Source organism: Protopterus annectens, chromosome 12.part0 (assembly GCF_019279795.1).
Source record: "Protopterus annectens isolate FY-2018-M chromosome 12.part0, PAN1.0, whole genome shotgun sequence".
Lineage (NCBI taxonomy): Eukaryota > Metazoa > Chordata > Ceratodontiformes > Protopteridae > Protopterus > Protopterus annectens.
This window is the reverse complement of record NC_056746.1, coordinates 393,657,290-393,678,108: the sequence shown is the minus strand read 5'-3', so window position 1 is coordinate 393,678,108 and position 20,819 is coordinate 393,657,290. Positions and strand designations below refer to the sequence as shown.

The window sequence follows — 20,819 nt, the reverse complement described above, 5'->3', positions numbered from 1 at the left end:
GTGACTTGGATTTCTTTAGGTGGAGCATATCCATCAATTCTGAGTTGGGCATGGCTTTGTAAGTCAGGCAGAGATCACCTCTGAGTACGCGATATGCCACTGAGTACAGCTGGAGTTTTTTCAGTCGGGCTGTATAGGACATATGTTTGAGGCCAGTAATCCTCTTGGTGAGGTACTTCTGTGGTCTTTCCAGCTGTTGGAAGTGTTTTGTGAGGTACATCATGAATGGGGCATTGTACTCTATGATGGGTCTGATGAGTGACGAGTAGAGGAGCACTATAACCTCTTTATTTCTAGACGTGAACCCTTTAGTAATTAGATGGGCCACAGAGAAGGATTTCCTTACTACTTTGGCAATATGATTATCAAAGGAGAGATTACTATCTACCTGGGTCCCCAGATCTCTTATTACCTCTTCTGTATTAAGGAGGCTGCCACCTGTGTGGTAATTCGTGTGTGATTTGTTTTTCCCAAACAGGATGACTATGCATTTTTTGGCATTTAGCTTGAAGCCATGACTTTGATACCTGGTGTCCATCTCAGTAAGGACCTTTTGGAGGATGTCCGTGTCAGCCAGAGAGTCAATTATGGCTTCCAGTTTGCAGTCATCAGCAAACTTGTTTAGCCATAGTCCTCCTGTGTTTGCCTGTACTTCTGAGAAGTATATGGTGAACAGTAGGAGTCCCAGGACCGAGCCTTGCGGGACACCACTTGTGACTGGTTTAGAGTCGACCTGGAGCCCGCTATTCTTACCGCGTGGGTTCTGTCTGTAAGCCAGTTGGCAACCCATCTTGTGACATAGGGGTTTATGTTCAGGCTGGTGAGTTTTTCTGTAATACCTGAGTGGGGAATGGTGTTGAAAGCCTTGGCGAGGTCAAGGTAGGCTGTGTGAACCACCTTTCCCTCGTTTATGGCCTTAATGACTGTCTTGAAGAAATCAACCAGGTTTAGTAGGCATGATCTGCCCTTAAAGCCGAACTGGGTCGGGTCAAATGTTTGGAGGTTCCCAATGTCTTTGTTAATGAGTTCCATGATGATGCGCTCCATAGCCTTGCAGACCAGGCTAGTCAGGCTTATGGGGCGATAGTTACCAGGGTCAGTTGTGGCCCCTCCTTTGTGGAGAAGAATAACTGTTGCTGTGCACCATTCTATGAGCACATAGCCTGTGGAGAGGCTGAGGTTGAACAGCATGTTTAGGTGGGGGGTTAGTTTGTTCTGTAGTTCGTGCAAGATGCAACCTGGGACACCATCTGCCCCATTGATGCTGTGTTTTTGGTTTTTGAAAGGGCTGTTTTCACCTGTGCGTCTGTGATTTCCAGGACACTACACTTTTCCAGTATTGTTGTGGGCCCTTATTGGGGTGAGGGGGGGGTGAAGTTTGCACTGAATCTATCTGCCAGGATGTTGGCAATATCAGTAGATTCAGTATATTTTGTGCTACTTTGCACTAGTTCAGTGCATATCTGCGAGTTGCCACTTAGATTCTTAACATAGCTAAAGAAGGCTTTGTCGTTATCTTTTGAATCCCTGGCTATTTTTCTTTCTAAGTTAGCCTTGGATGATTTTATGAGGGACCTTAGTTTCTTACTGATACTGATCAGGGATGTCTTTCCTTCTAGGGATTTGCTTTTTTTCTGAACTAGTTTCCTCCTTCTATTGTATGGCCTGTTTATGATAGGGGTCCACCAAACTGGTTTCCTTCTCTTAGAGGAGTGAGTCTTGGTTTTGCTACGGATGACACGATCCATGCATCCTTGTAGGTGCTCATAAAGTGCATTTGTAAAGGTTTCTGAATCTTAGACAGTGTTATCCTTTAGCGTGGGGGCTGTGAAACTTACCACCTCTGTCTTAAGTAAGGTGAAGTTTGCTTTAGAAAAGTTTTTTACTACGGTTTCCTTAGTTGGGGGTGGTGGTGGGGTGTGGACATCCAGAGTGATTAGTTTATGGTCTGATCTAACCAGTGACAGGATGATCTCCGGTGTGGAACACCTGTCGCCCATGTTGGTGATGACCAGGTCTAATATGTTTTCACTTCTGGTAGGGGAGTTTACCAGCTGATCCAGGGCATTTGAGTTAGTGAATTCCAGGAAGCGCCGGGCCTGGATGTTTGTACTCGAGTAGTTTTCCCAGTTAATGGTAGGGTGATTGAAATCGCCCAATATCAGGGTGTTCGGTAGGACCTTCATGTTTTCCAGTGTCTCCAGAAAGGTGGCGTGGTCATCCTGGGTCATGAAGGGTGATCTGTAGTAGGCCACAATTTGCACTGCAGATTTGATCGATGTTAGTTGCACATGGATGATCTCAGAGGTATCATGCTGCACCACTAACCTGGAGGTGTAGGTATCCTTGATGAATATGGATACACCCCCTCCTTTTGTGTTTCGGTCTGTGTTCTGTGGCCGAAACATGTGGTATGAGTTGTAGCCCGGTAGTGCTTGGGTGCTCTCTGGAGCCTTGAACCATGTTTTAGTTACTGCACAGATGTCAATTTCTCCATACTGAGGAGTGCTTCGAGCGCGTGCATTTTGAGATTTAAACTCCTGGCGTTGAGTAGCATAACCCTCAGTTTTTTGTTAATTGTGCTGTTTACGGAGGTGGGTTTGACTTTTAAGCCTTGCCTAAAAAAGGAACTATGGGGGCAGCAAGAGCCTTGGTCACTATTTGAAAGCCTAGGGGTGATAGGTGCAAGCCGTCTCTTGCGAAGCAACATGGCTTGTCGAGCATGTCGTCCCAGGCTGACAGACACTGGATCCCCTTTGAATGACACCAGAAGATCATTTTTTCTTTATACTGAGGTATCATTCTTGGTGAGGGCAGGATTCTACTCAGGGTCAGGGTCATACCAACTTGGATTACATGATCAGATAGCTCTTCCATGTCTCCTTTCATGTAGTCCAGAGAGGTACATCTCAGGTCAATCACACCAACATGAACAATGACAGAGTCATATTTGTATTTGTTCTGGAGTGACCTGAGTGCTTGTGTTATGTGGCGGATTCTGGCTCCTGACAGGCAACTAACAGTAACCTTCTGCTTGTCCAGCCTAGTGAGTGGGACGTCAGTGTGCCTGACTGTAGAGTCACTTATTACTAGTGTGTTAGGTATGCTATTTTGCCTTAAGGGCTGTGATTGTGCAGCACACTGATTTTGTGTTTTATGTGTTATCTGGTTTGTGAAGGGAGGTGCAGGTTGTTTGGGTGTCTGCTTTGGAGCTCTCTGATGCTTTTGCAGGTTTTTATTTAGAGCCTCCGAGTATGATTTTGTGTATTTTTTTCCAGTGCTGTTTTAGTAGGTCTGTGTGTGGCTGGAGGTGTGGTGCAAGTGTTAACCTTCTCCTCTTGACTGTCTATTCCAGTCATGGGTGAAGACAGCTTAGCCTCCAGTTTGGCTGTATAATTGCATCTCTCGCATATGTTAGTGTTTTGTGGTAGGAGGAGAGGGTTGTCTGTGTACATGAGGCAGTTGTAACATTGCCTCAGGATACTCAGATTCACCAGCTGGACTGGAGAGTACACCTGAAATTGCCCTTTGGTCATGCCTGAATAGTAGGTTGAGCTGCTTAGTCACTTGGTTGGTGAGGGGTGAATAAAGAGCCTTACCCTGCTGGGCAATCAAGTGTCAGGGTATATTAGTGTTTGCTATTAGGTCTGAGCAAGTGCTGGGCTGTAGGATGCTTTTTGAGTGCTTAGGTTGAGAGACTAGTTTCAAGGGAAAAACTGAAGAGGAGACTTAGTGGAGCCAGGAATAATTTAACCATAGCTAACCGGCACTGCCTGGCGCGCAAAACCATGCAAACGCAGTTTTTATAGTAGGGAAATGAAAGAGATAGAAATTAGCCCAAAATGGCCAATAAACTACTAACTTCTGGGCTGGAACCACACCTCCAGGGAGAGATAGGCTGCTCAAAGCTCCCCTCTCTCACAGGTGAACAGAGAAACTTCCTTCTATTCAAGTAAGGTATGGGAAACTCAGAAACTAGTATCACAGCCCTGAATTCAGCACTAGCCTGAAAACTGGACTATACTAGCTTAGAAAGAAGGAAAACAAGGAATTTTTTTTTGTTTGTTTTTTTTTTGAAAAGATAAGGCAAAAACAATAAAAAAGATAAACTTAAAATAGCTTTATATGACTACAAACGATCAGAAAAGGCTATTGCACTTTAGTGTGTAGCCTACAACAATTAAACAAATTATTTAAACAAAAAATGACTTTTTAAAAGTGCAGGCAGTCAAATAAGTACAATATGTGAAAAAAACAAGCTTTTAAATCACAGTAAATGCTGGAAAATCTGTGTTTAGGCGGAAAACAATTAAGTATAGCAAGAAAGTACAGAAAACTGATACTTAATCACTCTAAAGTCTCTCTTCTAAGCTAGAAGGCTTGTATCAGTTTAAGGCTTTCTAGTGCTACCCAGTAGGTTAGTTACAGGAAAGATGGGAAACAAGTGCAGATGTGGTCTTTTAAACCAGAAAGTTGAAAGAGACGGACAAACTGTCCAAATGGTCAATAAACTACAATTTGTGCCAAGAACCACTCCTCTTGTGGTAGACAGGCTACCTAGTGCTTACCACTCCCACTGATAAGCTAGAAGGCTTTCCTCCAACACAAACAGGCTTGCGGGGCTCAGAAGTTTACCAACAGTCCTGGATACAGCAACTCTGTATCTGGATTAGGTTAGTTACAGGAAAGGTAGGAAACAAGCACAAGTGCGGCTTTTAAACCAGAAAGTTGAAAGAGATGGAAAAAAACTGCCCAAATGGCCAATAGCTACAATTTCTGGGCCAGGAAATACTCCTCTTGTGGTAGATAGGCTACCTAATGCTTACCACTCCCACTGATAAGCTAGAAGGCTTCCCTCCTTCTATCCTTCCATCTGAGTTGTTGCTCTTCATTTGTCTTCAACCTATGGGACAGGGATCCGGGATGGATTCGACTCGGCCACATTTTCCAGCATCGGATCAGAGCTCCAAGCTCTTCCCCTACCCATAATACCCCTGTCTCCCTCCTCTCCTCAGACTGAGTTTGCTGACAAGCATCCCAACCTAACTCGGGACTTTACCCTGGCACAAAATTTGCATAGGTAACATAAGAAGTACAAGCAATGCCAACGTAAAGACTATGTTTTTTTTCTGGCCAGTCCACCATACAGCCCACGTATGGCAGGGGGAAAAATGGAGGGACTGTTGAAGACAAATGAAGAGCAACAACTCAGATGGAAGATTATGGTGAGTATATAACTTTTTTATCTGAAGTTGTTGTCTTCCTTTACTCTTCAACCTATGGGACAGAGTCCCCTGCTACCAAACACCTGGAAGGCCCTCATGGAAGGATATTCCAGAGCACAGTGGAGCCAAAGGATGCCCTGCTTCTGGACAGAAATGAGAAATGAATGTATGGAAAGATGCCCATGTAGCCACAGAACAGATATCCTCCAATGAAACTCTGGACCAGAAGGCAGCTCAAGTAGCCATAGATCTAGTAGAATGCACCTTAACATGACCTGGTAGGGATAAGCCTTTAGCTGAATACGCCAGAACTATAAACCGAGAGACCCAACGAGCAATGGTGACCTTTGATACTGGTTTCCCTAAGAAGGGCTTTGAATAGGAAACAAAAAGATGGTCAGACTTACAAAAGGATTTTGTTGTATGGAAGTAAAAATGTAACTGTCTATGAATGTCTAACAAGTGCAATTTGTACTCTCCTTTATTTGAAAATTCAGAAAGAAAACAGGGAGGTTGATTACTTGATTAATATTTGATTCAGAAGCTACTTTTGGAAGAAAAGATGGATTAGTGTGCAAGGACACCCTGTCTTTATGGAAGACCATATAAGGAGGTTTAACTGATAAGGCCTGGATCTTTGATACCCTTTTGGCTGACCTAATGGCAATCAAGAAGGCTGTCTTCCAAGATAAGAACTGCAAATCCACGGAGGCTGCAGGTTTGAAGGGAGAAGAGACTAAAGCTTGAAGGACCAGTGTAAGATCCCAAAGAGGCGTTGGGTCCTTGATCGGGGGACTAAGCAATAAGGTACCTTCCAAAACGGCTTTCCAAAGCTTGGAAGAAACTAGGGAAGCCGAATTGTCTCCTACATGAAAGTTAGACATAGCTGCCAGTTGGGCCTTAACCATGGAAAAACTGGCACCCCGCTCAAAAATTCTTGCCAGAAACTCTAAAATAGCCAGAAATTGGGGCAGTGAAGGGATCTAAGTAATGCTGCAATGCCCAGATACAAAAATGTTTCTACTTACTAGAGTAAATCTTTCTAGTAGAAGATTTTTGAGCTGCAACTAGAATCTTCTTGACTGGAAAAGATAGCCCAGGAGTCCTAGCTATCATGGGAACTGAAGCAGCCAAGCAGTAAGCTTCAGACTGGCCAGATCTGGGTGTGGAATCCCTGAGCAATGAGAGATCATATCCAGAAATGGATCTAATATCCATGGAGGACATACTACATGAGACCACAGAGAAGGGAATCATACTTGGTGAGGACAGAATGGGGGAATGAGGATGACTGAGCTCCCCAGCTGTTGAGCCTTCTGAAGGAATCTCGGAATCAGGAGAAGTGAGGGATAAGCATATAGCAAGCCAGGTGGCCAAGCATGAACCAGAGCATCCCTGGGGACTTCCCCCAGTGGGGGTCCAGAATGAAAAACTCACTGCACTTCGCGTTGGAAGGAGAGGCAAAGAGATTGCAGCAAGGCTGACCCCACTTTAGAAAGATCTGCTTCGCTACTGAAGGATTCAAAGACCACACTCTCAATGCTTCATGACACAGGGGATAAGACCTGGTTCCCCCTGCTTGTTGATGTACCAGACTACAGACATGTTGTCTGTCTGGATGGTAATCGTCCCTAGAGGAAGATGGGCTTGAAGAGCCTGTAAAGCCAAGAGCACTGTCCTCATCTCTAGAATGCTGATATGCAACCGGGTCTCCAGGGAAAACAAGGTGTCTTGCACTGTCCTTCTCAAGCAATGCCACCCCACCCAAGTAGGGAGGTGTCCGTGGTCACTGTGGTCAGTGGGGCAGGAAGCATAAAAGGATGACCCTGATGAAGATCAGGGGTTCGAATCCACCAAAGAAGAGAATCCCTGCATGCTCAAGATAATCGTACTGGATGAGACAGTGGCAGATGTAGTAGTGACCACTGAACCGAAAGTGCCCATTGAAGCAGCCTCATGTGCAACTGGGCCACAGGCATGAGATTGTGGCTGCCATGGATCCCAATGCCTGTAAGATAGAATCCACTGAGGACGACTGAGCTAGAAGGATACACAAGACATGACGTTGGCGGGATTGAAGCCTGTCTGGAGTTAGGAAGACTTTGGTCTGTATGGTGTCTAACCAAGCTCCAATAAAATACAGAACCTGAACCAGTTCCAGCTGTGACTTGATGAGATTTATGGTGACGTTCAACTGGTAGGCTATCTGGAGAAGGAGATCCCTGGCTTGGCAGAGTCGATACCTGGAGGGAGCAGAAAGGAGCCAATTGTCCAGGTAGGGGAAGACATGGAAGCCATGCAGCCACAGGTGAGCTACTATCACTGCCATCACTTTAGTGAACACCTGGAGGGCTGTGGTGAGACCAAAGGGTAGTGCTTTGAACTGGTAATGATTGGCCCTCAGCTGGAAGCGGAGGAACCTCCAAGAACACCTGTCCATTTTTATGTGGTGGTACTTGTCTTGGAGGTCCACTGAGCACATCTAGTCATTCTCCTGCAGGTAGGGCAGGATGGACTGCAGAGTGCCCATCTGGAATTTCATCTTGACAACTGACATTGAGAGTTGAGAGATCCAAAATGTGTCCTAAGTCCCTCATTTTCATTGGCACTAAAAAAAATCTGGAATTGATGCCTAATCCAGACTGGTCTGGTGGGACAGGCTGGATGACTCGCTTTTCAAGCAACTTGGAAATTTCCAGTGCTGCCTCCTCACTTTATGCGGGTGGGACATCCAGGAGGTACTTGGGAGGAAGTGGCATTTGAATAAAGGGGATTAAATATTCTTTGGATATGATTCGCAACACCCAATGATCATCTGTGATGGACTCCCAGGCTGTTGGGTGTAGCGAAAGGCATCCCCCGACTGCCTCCAGAGTCAAGCAGTCTGGCAACCCTTCAGGGCTGCTGTGCAGGTCTGTCTGGGAAGGAATCCCAAGACCCCTGATTCCGCAGACCCCCTCTGCCGAGAGGACTGTGTCTGTCAAATCCCATTCTGTCTCTGGGGGAAGACAAGTCCTGAGCGTCCTGGGAATAACCCTGAGACTTCCGGAACCACATCTTCTTTACCCCTCTCTGATTCTGGAGAAAGTTCATTGAGGGGTTGAGAAGTGTATTCAGATGGCAGGCAGAGTCTTCCCATCCTCCTCGCTCTCACATACGGTCTTTCCAAAGAGTGTGGAACCATCATATGGGGCACTTGTGAAAGACGCCTTAAAGGCTTCCGAAAAGGCACAGAGTTAGAGCCAGGCATGATGCCTAATAGCAATACCTGCCCCAGCAACTCTTGCAGTAATTTTTGTGGTGTGGGATTGGAGTGGCACAGAGGTGTTAGCGATGGAGGTAAGGGTGGCCATCCTGGAGGAAGCCTCCTTCTTCTCCTCCGGTGACATGGACCCTGCGGTGACTCTGTGACCTCTTTAACCAGATCATGCTGCATCTTGAAAACATGTGCCATATAGTTCAGCTAATACACTGAAAATGTAGCTGAATTGTAGACCCGCTTCCTGAAATGGTCCATGGTCCTAGACTCTCGGTCCGGTGGATGGACCATGGAGCTCTCCAGTGTGAGCTCCTTCTTAGTGGCCATCACATTGGAAGAGTGTGTCTTGTCAGCCGGAGCACTAAGGATCTCGTCAGGGCATTTTAGGATGGTTTCCACCATGTCGGGTTCCTTTCCAACCCAAGATGTAATAAGATCCACCAGGGGATCTGGGGGGGCACCCAGGATGTAGATGGTCCTGCGCCAAAAATGCCTCCAGGAACACCGACTCATCAGCATGATGTTTCCAAAGGAGACATTTTCATGGGTGACCGGGGATAATCCCTCCCCATCCTCCAAGTCAGTGTCCTCCGTGAGAGACTTCAGCATGGAGTCTATGTGCCTCCTTTTGCACAGGTGTTTTTGAGGAACTTCCTCAGGGGGGAGACTCTGGGGAAGACTTGAAAACTTTGGACTGGTCCCGTGGAGGAACTCCCTGGGGTGAAGAGGCATTAGGCTGTCCCTGAGGGGGCAGGAAGGCGGAATCCGGACCAGTGACAGAGGGAGCCAGGACGGACTCTGAGGATGAGTCCATCAAGGGTCTCGATGGAACCAAGAGGACCCTCTCCACCACATCAAAGGCAGAAGGAGAACGAACTCCTGTGGCCAAGATAACGATCAGTTCTATAATTCTCTGCATCGACGGGGGAGCTGGGGCTGAAACTCCAGGCACCGAGACTCCAAGTGGAAAGCCCAGGTCTAAACTTGTCAGAGCTGATCCACTCAGGGCAACGGTCAGTGTTGAAGTACCAGGTACCATCTACGAATTTAGATTTGACTCATTTACCCCCCAAAAAAGCCTGGAGCAGTGGACCATGATGCTTGCAACGAACACGGCAAATGAGATCTGAGGGGAGGAGGGAGACAGGGGAATTATGGGTAGGGGAGGAGCTTGCAGCTCAAATCTGATGCTGGAAAATGCAGCCCAGTTGGATCCATCCTGGATCCGTGTCCCATAGGTTGAAGAGCAAATGAAGACAACAACTTCGGATTTGCTATTTACTAATGTATAGAAATCATACTTTACTATATATCTGTTGCCTGCTGGGATGAGCTGCACTTCCATGCAACTAATATCACACTACTGTGCATTATACAAACCTGTTCATCATTCATAAAAAGTTGTACTCTGTATGTCAGTACTGTGATCCATATCTGTGAATCATCATACAGAGTGTTGCACCAAACACACTGTACAGAATGTTTGCATTTAACTACTCACAATGTTTATTAATCTGGGGGCCCATTTGTGGACACATAGTATATTTCCAGAACTTTTAAGCCCTGAAGAATAAACTCTTGTTGTACAATGGATTCTTTTGCAGAAGAGTGTTTACAAAAAACAAAGATATACTTAAGCATGTTACCCTTAGAAGTTTTCAAAGAAATGCTTTCTCTTGTATAACTTCTTTATTATTTCATTGAAAGAACTCAAAAATAAGGCTTAATAAACACCAAACTTAAATCATCTGGAGATGCTAAATCTTTATTTCCATTTGCCTGTTAAGTTTAAAGTCTGAATAACTATCTTCATAAAAAGTCTGAGTGAAAGGAGCGACTTTACTTCTACTCTTGAAAACCGACACCTGTGATAACATTAAATTTTAATTTTAACATTTTAGCAAACTTTTGATAAACACACTTAAAGGTGATGTGATTCTGAAGGTAAAATTCAACAGAAAAACAGTTTTCTGAGGCAGACTTTGTGTTTTATCACTCGTATATGACAAAATGCAGAGGTCATTCATAAACTGCTGTTTAAATGGACTCTCACGCCTAGCTGATTTTCTAATTTAGTGTGATACCGGTACTCACTAGAAATCTTTTTGTCCATAAGTTTAACTTCCTTTAGTTTACTGCCTTCACATTTGTTTACATACATAAACACAGTTATAAACTGCACAGGAAAGACTCAGTTAAGCAAAGAATACAATCCTGCCTTGTACTCTGGGTCTCCCAAACACGGAACTGGAAAAAGTTGCTACTGGCAAATGAATGAATGAATGAATGAATGAACAATTTAAATGTTTATGAGGGAAATAAAGTGCAGAGAGAAAGCTACTATTGTGAAATACTCTATACACACCAAAAGAGATTTTACATAACTTATGTTAAAATATGCAGAGGTCGGGTAACAGTTCCCTTTTGTGGATCATTTAAACTGCCATTTCTAACTGCAGCCAATACAGCAGTTAAGACCAGATCAAGATAAGATGACAAAACAGTGACTAAACCAAAAATGTACACAGCCCTAGCTGAAGTGTTAGCTGCATGCCTGAAATACTCTTGACAAATGCAGAGGAGCAGAAGCACTACAGGGATTTTAGTTATAAACTATTATACTAATCTGCTGCATAAAAATATTTTTGGTCCATGAATTTCTCACAAGAGCCAAGATACTGCAGCTGCCTGCTTAGATAGCTGGAAATCATTAAGTGTTATTAGCACTGATAAAATGTTTATATATGTGAAAGGTATGTTGCAGCAAACTATAAACTAATTATTTTGATTTACTATGAAATGTGTTATTAAAGGGTGCATGTGGTGAGACAGAGGATCATTTTATAGTTGTATTTCCAAATAATGTATTTTACTAATAAAAAATGAAAAGGGGTCTAGAACGTTTACATGAGAGATCAAAGGATGACTTTCCCATGGAAGTGAGTCAGTGTTTCTCTTACTGACAGAAGCTAAACATGTTATTTAGAAATATCAGAACGTGTTTCAAGGATGTTAGGGGCAAACATGCTGTTTTAAAAGGCCACTTACATCCTTGAAACAGCCTCTGATAATTTACAAAGAGTATAACTGAAAACAAAAAAAACAAACAAACTGGCATCTCTTTTCTGCTTTTGATCTAACTAGTTTACAAAAACCATGCAGCATTTCCATTACAAGTGCAGTAAAAAAGTCTAATAGAGTCAGTTGCCTTTGGTTACTCATGCATAATTTATAAAACATTTGTCAAAAACAGTACATCTTGATATCACTAATGTCTGTGCAAGTTTCATATGCCCAAATGTTGTTTTGGACTGGCAGTTTTGAAATTTTACCAAGCATTTATCATAGCTATGGAGATACTATAATCTGAAGTTTATGCTAAAATTGATAATTTTGCTGTACTGCTTATAAAAGAAAGCTAATGCTCTAACATGTTAATGCACTTCTCTTTAATTACTGGTGCACAGCATCCCTACCATCTTTCCTCCAGCATTAATGCATTGAATATTAGTCTTTTTATGTTATGAACACTATCTGCAAAAAGTACATGACAGTAAAAAATGCAAATTACCAATGTGGAAGACAGAATCACACCTGTCCAAGTTGAATACTTTAAGATGAAAACCATTTAGTTAGAAGATGGTCAGTGAAAATGTACATAGCATAGAAATAATATAAAATTATCTTTTTGACAGGCAAAGATACTCAAACTCTATTTGCAGGACATTACACTCCACATATACTACAACTCTAAATATAACACTAGCACTAAACCTAATCCAGACAAGAAAACTAAATCTAAACCTATACCGAATCCCAATCATAATGATGATTAAATTGAAAACCCCATTATTAATTCCAGCTCAAACCTTAACTCTAAAATCATTGGCTTTTTCCAAGTACAGCAGCACCCATGCTGAACCAAATGGCATTTAATTCAAAGTAAAGTTCTCATAAATCCAATTTAACAAAAAGAACTTGACCACATTGCACGCCATCAGAATGTTTGTAAGTAACTAGCCCAATATCACTCCCTACTCCTCCAGTACTAGACAGTTGAACCAAATAATGGCACTCCTGTATAAGAGAAAGCCTTGTCTTACAACTTTTTGCTCAAACAAATATCGATGCATGCAGAATCGGAGCTCAAACATTCATAGCATTTCAATGTTTGTGTTTTTTGTTTCAATACCACATCTTCCTTTTCCTGGGATCAGTGGGACAAATCAGAACACTCCAATCACAGTGATATCAAAAAAAAAACTCCTTAGCACATGGTCACTGTTTACTTCATCCACAACCCTTTGTTTCCCATTTTTGAACATGGGGTCGGGATGTCACTTCAACAGTGAGAATGATCTGGAACCAAGGTTTATACCGCCAGACAGTAGTTCTTCACAGCCACTCACTTGCCAATTCAGAGTGTCCAGCCCACCTACTGCATGTCGGAAGAAACTGGAACATTCAGAGAAAGCCCACTCGAACACAGGGAGGACATAGAAATTCTACACAGAAGGCACCCTAGCTGAGAATCGAACCGAAGAACCTCCTGCTGTTTGGCGATATCACTGTCTGCCACGCCACTGTTCTGCCCTTATAGTTTTTATAAAAATTAATACTTTTGCTGCTTGAGACAAAAATAAAAAAAATTATTATGATCACTGAGCTTTCTTCTCATATTAACTGACATACGCACAAAATTCAACCTTATATAATAAGGACCTTGCAAAACTATATTCTGCTTCCTTAAAAGCATAACTATGCTAGTTCCAGACTAGTCGCCTCGTTACATTATTGCAGAAAGATTAACTGATTAGTTTGTCTTACAGAAATATAGCAAGAGCTAAACATTAGACATCACGCAATGTCAGTTAACAACTATTTTTTCAAGAAGCAGTCACCTAGAATATACAATACACCAGAAGTAAAATGTGACATTCAGTAAAAGTGGAGCTGGTGGTTGGCATACAGACACAGGATTAAAGGTTTAATTCTAACCTTTGGAAAGCATAGCTAGGATTAAAAAAAATCCCGAGTTCATAACCCTCGTAATCACTTATGAATACACTTTTTGAGTTGGGGTTGGCATAATGGATAAGGTGTTTACTTCATAAACACAAAGTACAAGGTGTAATTCCCACTTTGGGAAACTCAGCTAAACTTAACATTATAAAGCTAGGTAAGACAAATCCCTTTAACTGCTTTATGCAGTAATGAAGGTGATTATGCCCAAGAAAAGTAACTTTTTCAGTAGTTAAAACTTTAAAATATACCACTTTCAATATTATGTGTGCTGTACTAGGTTTCCAAATTCTTCCGGGTCTTAATTCGGTGTATTGTTGTGTATTCGGTTAAAATGTTTACAATTCTACTCACAAAATAAATAACGGTGGTATTAAGTAATGACAGTTAATAAATGCATTACTGATGGGAGAAACGGTTTGAATTTCCATAAACAGGTACAGTAAGTCTTCATGATACGCAATTACCTGTAGCGATCATATTATAAAACACAGTACTGCATTTGAAACTGAAGATTAAACCTAGACATTTTTGTGAAAAACTACCAGACCTTGCTGGAATGCGTATGTTCCCAAACGAGACTAAACGCGTAATACTGACACTGCACCAGTCATCCTTCAATAAGTCCCTTGGAGTTAGTTTGTAATGTCCACAAAGTTACCCATATGTTGTTGGTTCCGTCGTTGTGATTATTAATGCAGACAGTGAGAACTCACCAGCTCTTAGAGGACCAAAGATCCAAACGAAGGCTACACGCTGTGAACCCTAATAGCTAGACATACAGCACAAGGCGACAGGACTATTCACAGTGACAGGACAGGTAGTGTTCTGTGATCTTTCCATGTGGGGGGGGGGGGTCTTTGCCTAGCCATCCTACCGCATAAAATCCAATCAGCAGAACTCTGCATAATTCAACACAGCTGTATAGCCAATGGTTTGGACTTGAGTCCTGCTACAGTCCTCACATAATTCAAAACAAATGCGCACGGAGATGCAGGCTGCCCATACCGTCTGCTGCAGGCGGCAGCCATTCATATTAATGAAGGAACAGGGACCAGAAAGAACACATAATTTCAGTGTCACCTGTAGGGTCCCTTCTACAAAGGATCACGCTTTTTTACTAACTTATAAGTATGTTTTAACAAATATGTATCTAAACCATACGAATCATTCGCAGGTAGAGCGGCTGAATCCATCAACTGTACTATAAAGGCTGTACGGATTATAGGGGATATGCAGCTGAGTAAATGAAGGTAATGAATCCAATGCAGCAGAAACAACTGGCATATCTGTGACTTTAGCTAAGGAAATAGAAATGCTCATGCAGGTTATTGGATGGGAAATCGGTGGACCCATCACCAAATATAATCCTGGCTTCCTACACATAACCGCACCTCTGGTATGAGGAGAAGTGAGCGGGACTGCTGAGCTCATTCATTTCCCTGTTTATCTTAGAGAAAGCAGTGCGGTCGTCAGGGGCAACCAGGCAAGCTGCCCATCATTCCCTCTGGCGTCCCACTGACGGTGTAATTCATACTAACTTTTAGTGTTGTTAAAAACACTTGTAACGCAATGACAAAATAAGTTGTAGACCCCCCCCCCCCCATTCACACACCACAAGCAGAAATACACACATTTAGCCTTGCTTCAGCGCCGCAGACAGGTTTGTAATTTATAGCATTTTTCATATAATCGCATAACAGTAATGTATTAAAAAACTGATAACCTGAAGCTGCATTTATAAATACCACGTGAAGAAATTAATAACCTCGGCCTGTTGCATTTCTCCTGCGTTTACATATATTATTGAACACATCTTAACCCACCGGTGGGAAACTTTTGAACGTTCAGAATTTATTGTCCTTTAATGTATCACATCACCAATTTGGATTACGCAATATATAATTCTGCCATTTAAAGCAATTACAGTTGCCTCTGAATGTTTTTCCACTGATGCCTTGCCATCTGCACTAACTCACGTTTGCCGTGCCAGAATCCTTGCTCTCTCATTCCCGTCTCTTCCTGCATTGGATCGGGTGCCACCAACCCTGGGGCTGCTGCTGTCCTGGTGCCCAATTACTCTGCCCGCACCTAACACAATCGGAGTTCATTCCTCTGTATTTCTAGTAAACCGAGAGGAGCCGAAGCTGACCGTTTTATTGCTGCCTTTCTTTGCTTTGGAGGGTCTAATTTTCCACCTGGTGGTCATAAACGATACTGCACGACATGGGCTTTGTAACCAAACATGCTGCGGACAGCGCACTTCTCTGTATTATAGATACTTTTAAAGACGTCGTGTGCTCTTTTACTTCCTTTTTGATATTTTCTTTGCATGTCCTGCATCATCACATATTCTACTGCTTCTGATGAGCAGTATCACCGGACGTTATGCTTATTTCCCAAAAAGCACCCTACTTCTATGGCATTTGTATGCCGGGATAGCACTTTTTAAATAACCTTTTTTGTTTTCATACCCCCAAAAGACCCTTTCGTAACAGGTCCGTTCGTTTCTCCCACCCTTCACCCGCATCCTACTACACTGGGAAAGGGAGGTGATAATTGAGATCATGGATCATCCAGTGGGGTTTAGAAAATATTCGCTTGCTTGCTTGCTGCCATCATCTCTCCTCGTCTCTCCTGCTGGAAAGCATAATGCAGTGCCCCTTATCATGGTTCCCATACTCTTAGTACAAAAAATCTAGACAAAGGCAAAATAGCCCCCAAAATAGGGACAAATTTTAAATATTGCTCTTATAAATCTAGAAAGTTGCTAGAATAAAAGGTGGTGTGTTATTATGTATTCTCTGAAGGATCTGAAGTCTGAAACTCAAATGCCTGTCATTATTTAGCGAATCCAGTCCTCACTGATTTGCCACAAAAATCCAGCAAACCACACATTTTATGAGGAACAGCCCAAAAATATGTGGCAACAATCTGGACATTTGAGAGTTATGCGTGTGTGTGCTTTCACATACTGCATGCAATTAAACTAAACTGCATTTGTAGCCCCACGCATTTTTTGGTCCCCAAAATACCTGCTGCAAATGCTGCAATCATGAGTCAGACTGTTATAAACCGTCTGCTGGGGAAGGGTCAGGGACCAGAAAGAACAGACACTTTCAGTGCCACCTGTAGGGTTACTTCTACAAAGGAACACGCCTTTTTAGTAACACCTGTTTTTTTCCGAACTATCCAGACATCAAACCGATTGTCTTTGTCATGTCAGGTAGTAGCCGGAAAGCACTGTACAAACTCCGTCCGGTATTCTGTTTAAAAAAAGACTATCAGAGTTAACTCTGCGGATTTACTATGCTTTTTTTACAAAGAAGAATAGTAAATTGGGAGTAAAAAAGGATGTCACAAACTGAAAAAAAGAGGGTATTCTTTTTCGCCTGACGTGCAATGACTGCACGAAATGGGTGGACGATGTGCGGTGTCGTGGGAGGTGTTAGGGTTGTGGGCTTGGTCCAGTTTTAGTCACAGCGAAAGGTGGCTACCCTATTACAGCCATCTCTTCCCAGGTGTCTTACCTGGTTCCTAGCCTAGGCCACTGATAACATTTCGTTTATCCTGGAAACAATTAAGGCCAAAAACACTGCACCAAAGAGCTATCAAGCTGACATTTTCTTTTCAAAGTGATCGGTTTAGTAGGTACTTGTCATAAATTTCATGGTTGGGATTCATACACCTCTTGTCTGACCTGAAGTCACTGACTGTTATATTCGTGTACTACATCATAGACTGGGTACTGGGTTATTGTATAATTCATTGTGACAGGAGTGTGTTGGTGTGCAGATTACTATAACTAATTACAAGCTAGTGTACTGTATAATCTCTCAGTTAGCCATTATATGAACACTGACTTATTGTGCAACATTGAATTATGTTGCCCTGGCGGCCACAGTGGTGCAGCCGTTAGCGTTGCCGCCTCACATCAAGAGGTTCTCCAGTTTGATCCTTGGCTGGGGTGCCTTCTGTGCGGAGTCTGCATGTCCTCCCTGTGGTTGCGTGGGTTTCCTCTGGGTGCTCCGGTTTCATCCCAAAGACAGAAAGTAGGTGGACTGGACACTCTAAATTGGCCCTAGATGTGAGTGTGTGCATGTGTGTGCCTTCTGTGGAAGGTTGGGTGTTGTTCTGGTAACTCGACACTGTAAAACTCTGCTGCCAATCATGAGCAGACAGGTGATCCGCTGTGGTGACCCCTAACCGGGAAAAGCCAAAAGAAGAATAATTTAATTCTATTGTCCAAGCTGTATGCAATGGGTGGGGGTGTTGTGTGTTCTGTATGCTGGGCTACTAAAACCCTAGCTCTCAACCTTGCATCTCCAAAAAGAGGAACATTTTTTTCTTATGATGTGGGACAAATGAGCAACATGTGGAATACTTAGTAACAGCTTGATAAGAACTTAAAATGGGAAGCTCATAGGATGGTTAAAATGTATTATTTTTACTTATAAAAAGTATTTTTTTTATGAATCTATGTAATTCAGTTATCTTTATCATGGATATTGGTTAAAATTCCTAATGTTTTCAATGTGGAACTTCGAGGAACTTGAACTTTTTAAGACCCCAAATGAGGAACATTCCTCGTAATGAGGTATGCTTGAGAGGTATGACCCTAGCTTTCTATAAAATAATTTTTATCCAAATCTTCAATCTGCTCATGTGCTATTCCAGGCTGAACTCTTTAGCGTTTATCTATCTAGCTGCTATCCTTGCCCATCACCTACTTTAGCTCCCTATCTGCCTTCCCTCTTCTTCTCACTGCTTATAACTTTCTATTCGATCTTCACCTGTTCTTCACCTATCACCCCCATAGCCAACTTTAGGCACCAGCGAGCCCTGTGGTCACTGAGGGTCCTCTGTTCCTAGAGGGCCCCCAACCACAGCAAGTTACCTAATCCTGAGATTTTGTAACATGTCTGTCAAACCAACAAAAGCTAGTGCAGCAATCTTGTATACTTAATAAACCAGGTGGGTAATAACTCTTATTTGCATCTCCTTTAAAATTCAAAGATATTTCTGGTTATAGTAACAGTGTTTTATCAAGTAACAGGCATAACGATTCCATTAAATATTTTACTACTGACATAGTGCCCCTGGCATAGCTAAACCCTGCTGTTAGACATTTTCTTGACTAAAACTGACAACATAGCCAGTTTTAGGTCCCTGCAATACCTGTGGTGATTTATACAGAAATATAATAGAAAGAGATACTGCCAGCCCTGCTATCTGGCATTTTGTAAATAGTTACATGCCATTTGTGAATACCAACATGATGCAATTGCTTGTTTTGCCACTATATTCAAACTGTGTGTTGTGTGTATATTAAACTGCTGACACAGAAGTCTGCGATGAACAGCGTTTGTAAAGTAGTGAGCTAAAATGTAACCACAGCATGCTCTGCTGGCTAAGAATAGAAATGTATATAAACTGCTGTAATTGTGTAAATGTGTATGTTTTAACAATAAAAACTAGAATATAGAGAGCTAACTTGGAAAACTTCAAGAAAATAAGTTGAAATTAAATTGTTTTACAATTGTGCTATAAAAGTTATCTTTCAGTTTCAGTTCAGTAGCAGACACAATGTCTAGAGCTAGAAGTTTTTGTATTGTCTTGGAAGAGAAGTAATTGCTAGGTTTGAGATGAAGACGTGTTTTATTGTTTTATGATTTCCAGGATCTGCAAACATCTGAGGGATATGTATTTTTCATAAGGCGATATCAAATGCTACACTGGGGGTTTAGCTTGGGAACTAAATTCAGGTGACAAAAAATGATGTCATCCAAGCTAATCCAGCAGTAATATTTTATATTAATTTAAGAACTCTGTCAGAGAAAGACTGTACATTTTGTATCTGTCTTTTGACCTAACAAGATCATCCTCTAATCACCACCTTTTGCATTTCTGCTCGCATGTTCTTGTTGTAAGTAAGTTTTTTAGGGCATAGCAACTCTTTAGATTCAGAGAGGAATATAGTAAAGTATAGCTTTGATGTTTTCTTTATTTATTTGAGACTGTCCTGCAATGTTGTTTTAAATATTGCCTGTGATTTTAAGAATACATATTTAATATTGTTTTGTTCATTATTTATTATTAAATATATTTAAATCTATCTTTGTGGCTGATATTTGTGGGACATATTTATGCCCTTAGAGTACTTGCATATCTATATGGGGATACTGTACAGGCCACTCCTAAATAGCCTTGCTCTTGGTCAGACTACCATTTGGGTAATAGTAACATTACACAGTAGGATTGGACACCCATTGTTAAGAGCCTTAATTAGCTGATAAGTAGTAGTTAGTGGTAGGGGAGACTACCTTGTAGTCTGGGCAGAAGGTGACATAGCTAGTAAACCTGTGCCAGCCTTTCCCAGGTGTTTATGTGTTCATATATCAATTGAATCTCAAAGTGTGTGTTTGTCAGCTACTTGGGGAGGAACATGAAACACTGGTTGGACAGTGAGCTGCTGGAGTTTTTGGCTTGGCCACTCAGCTGAGATCTCAACCCTATAGCTGTGTCAGTGGGGAGTCCTATTGGGGATCTGGAGAAAGAGGGAGAAACCAGCCCTAGACGGACTGTGATCTCTGTGTGCTCTTAAGGGAAATTGCACTTTACTGTGCCTGTACTAGTCATCTCCCATTGTGTACATTCCCCACTTTTGCCAGTGGTGAGGATTGAGGCTCCTTAATTACTAGGCAAGAGCAGGGGCGTCACATATTAATTGGTTGGCAATGGTGAGATAGCTGCATCATATATTAATTGGCTTGTAGTGGTGTGGATATTGAATTCCTGTAGCCTGTAAACAGTGGTCACTAAGGAAGGTGTTTGTACTCTCAATCAGCCACATAGTGAACATTCAGAGTTTCATATCACAATTATTTTATTTATTTATTTATTTTTGTTAGCTTAGTTAGCCAGGGAGAGCAGGCAAGCATATCATCAGAGGAGTATGGCAAGCTGACAATGCCAGTTGGGTGAGATGTGCCAGGCTAAAAAACTGGTGCATGCCAACCTGACTAAGGCAGAAATAATTGTAGCCTTGGGCACACCTGCATCGCAGACCAGCAACCGGGAAGACAACCAGGTTGGCCTTGGAGATGTACATCTCTCAGAAAATGGACAGTTCAACCTTTCCACAGAGGACTTAAAAATCCACCTGGAGTTAAAGAGACCTGAACTGGAGGCCAAACATTTGGAAACAGAAGCAGCAGAGAGACTGAGATGTCTGGAGGCTGAGGAAAATGAGAAACTGTGACGTCTGGAGGCTGAGTAGAATGAGATGCAGAGGCAACATGAGAAGGAGATGC

General features: G+C 42.4%; 1 protein-coding gene across 2 annotated transcripts in view; it reads right to left on the bottom strand.

The window, feature by feature from the left end:
* The window catches only part of RADIL (Rap associating with DIL domain), a 1,364,147-nt gene extending 1,348,516 nt beyond the window's left edge, over positions 1-15,631 (bottom strand). The window contains exon 1 of one of the 2 annotated variants that reach the window (XM_044089491.1): positions 15,486-15,631. In XM_044089491.1, coding sequence (XP_043945426.1) covers positions 15,486-15,534 — 49 coding nt within the window. In that variant the 5' untranslated portion in view covers positions 15,535-15,631. Of the gene's footprint in view, positions 1-14,222; positions 14,339-15,485 lie in introns of those variants that run through there. The other variant, XM_044089492.1, reaches the window with a different exon arrangement.
* Between the last annotated feature and the right edge of the window lie 5,188 nt (positions 15,632-20,819).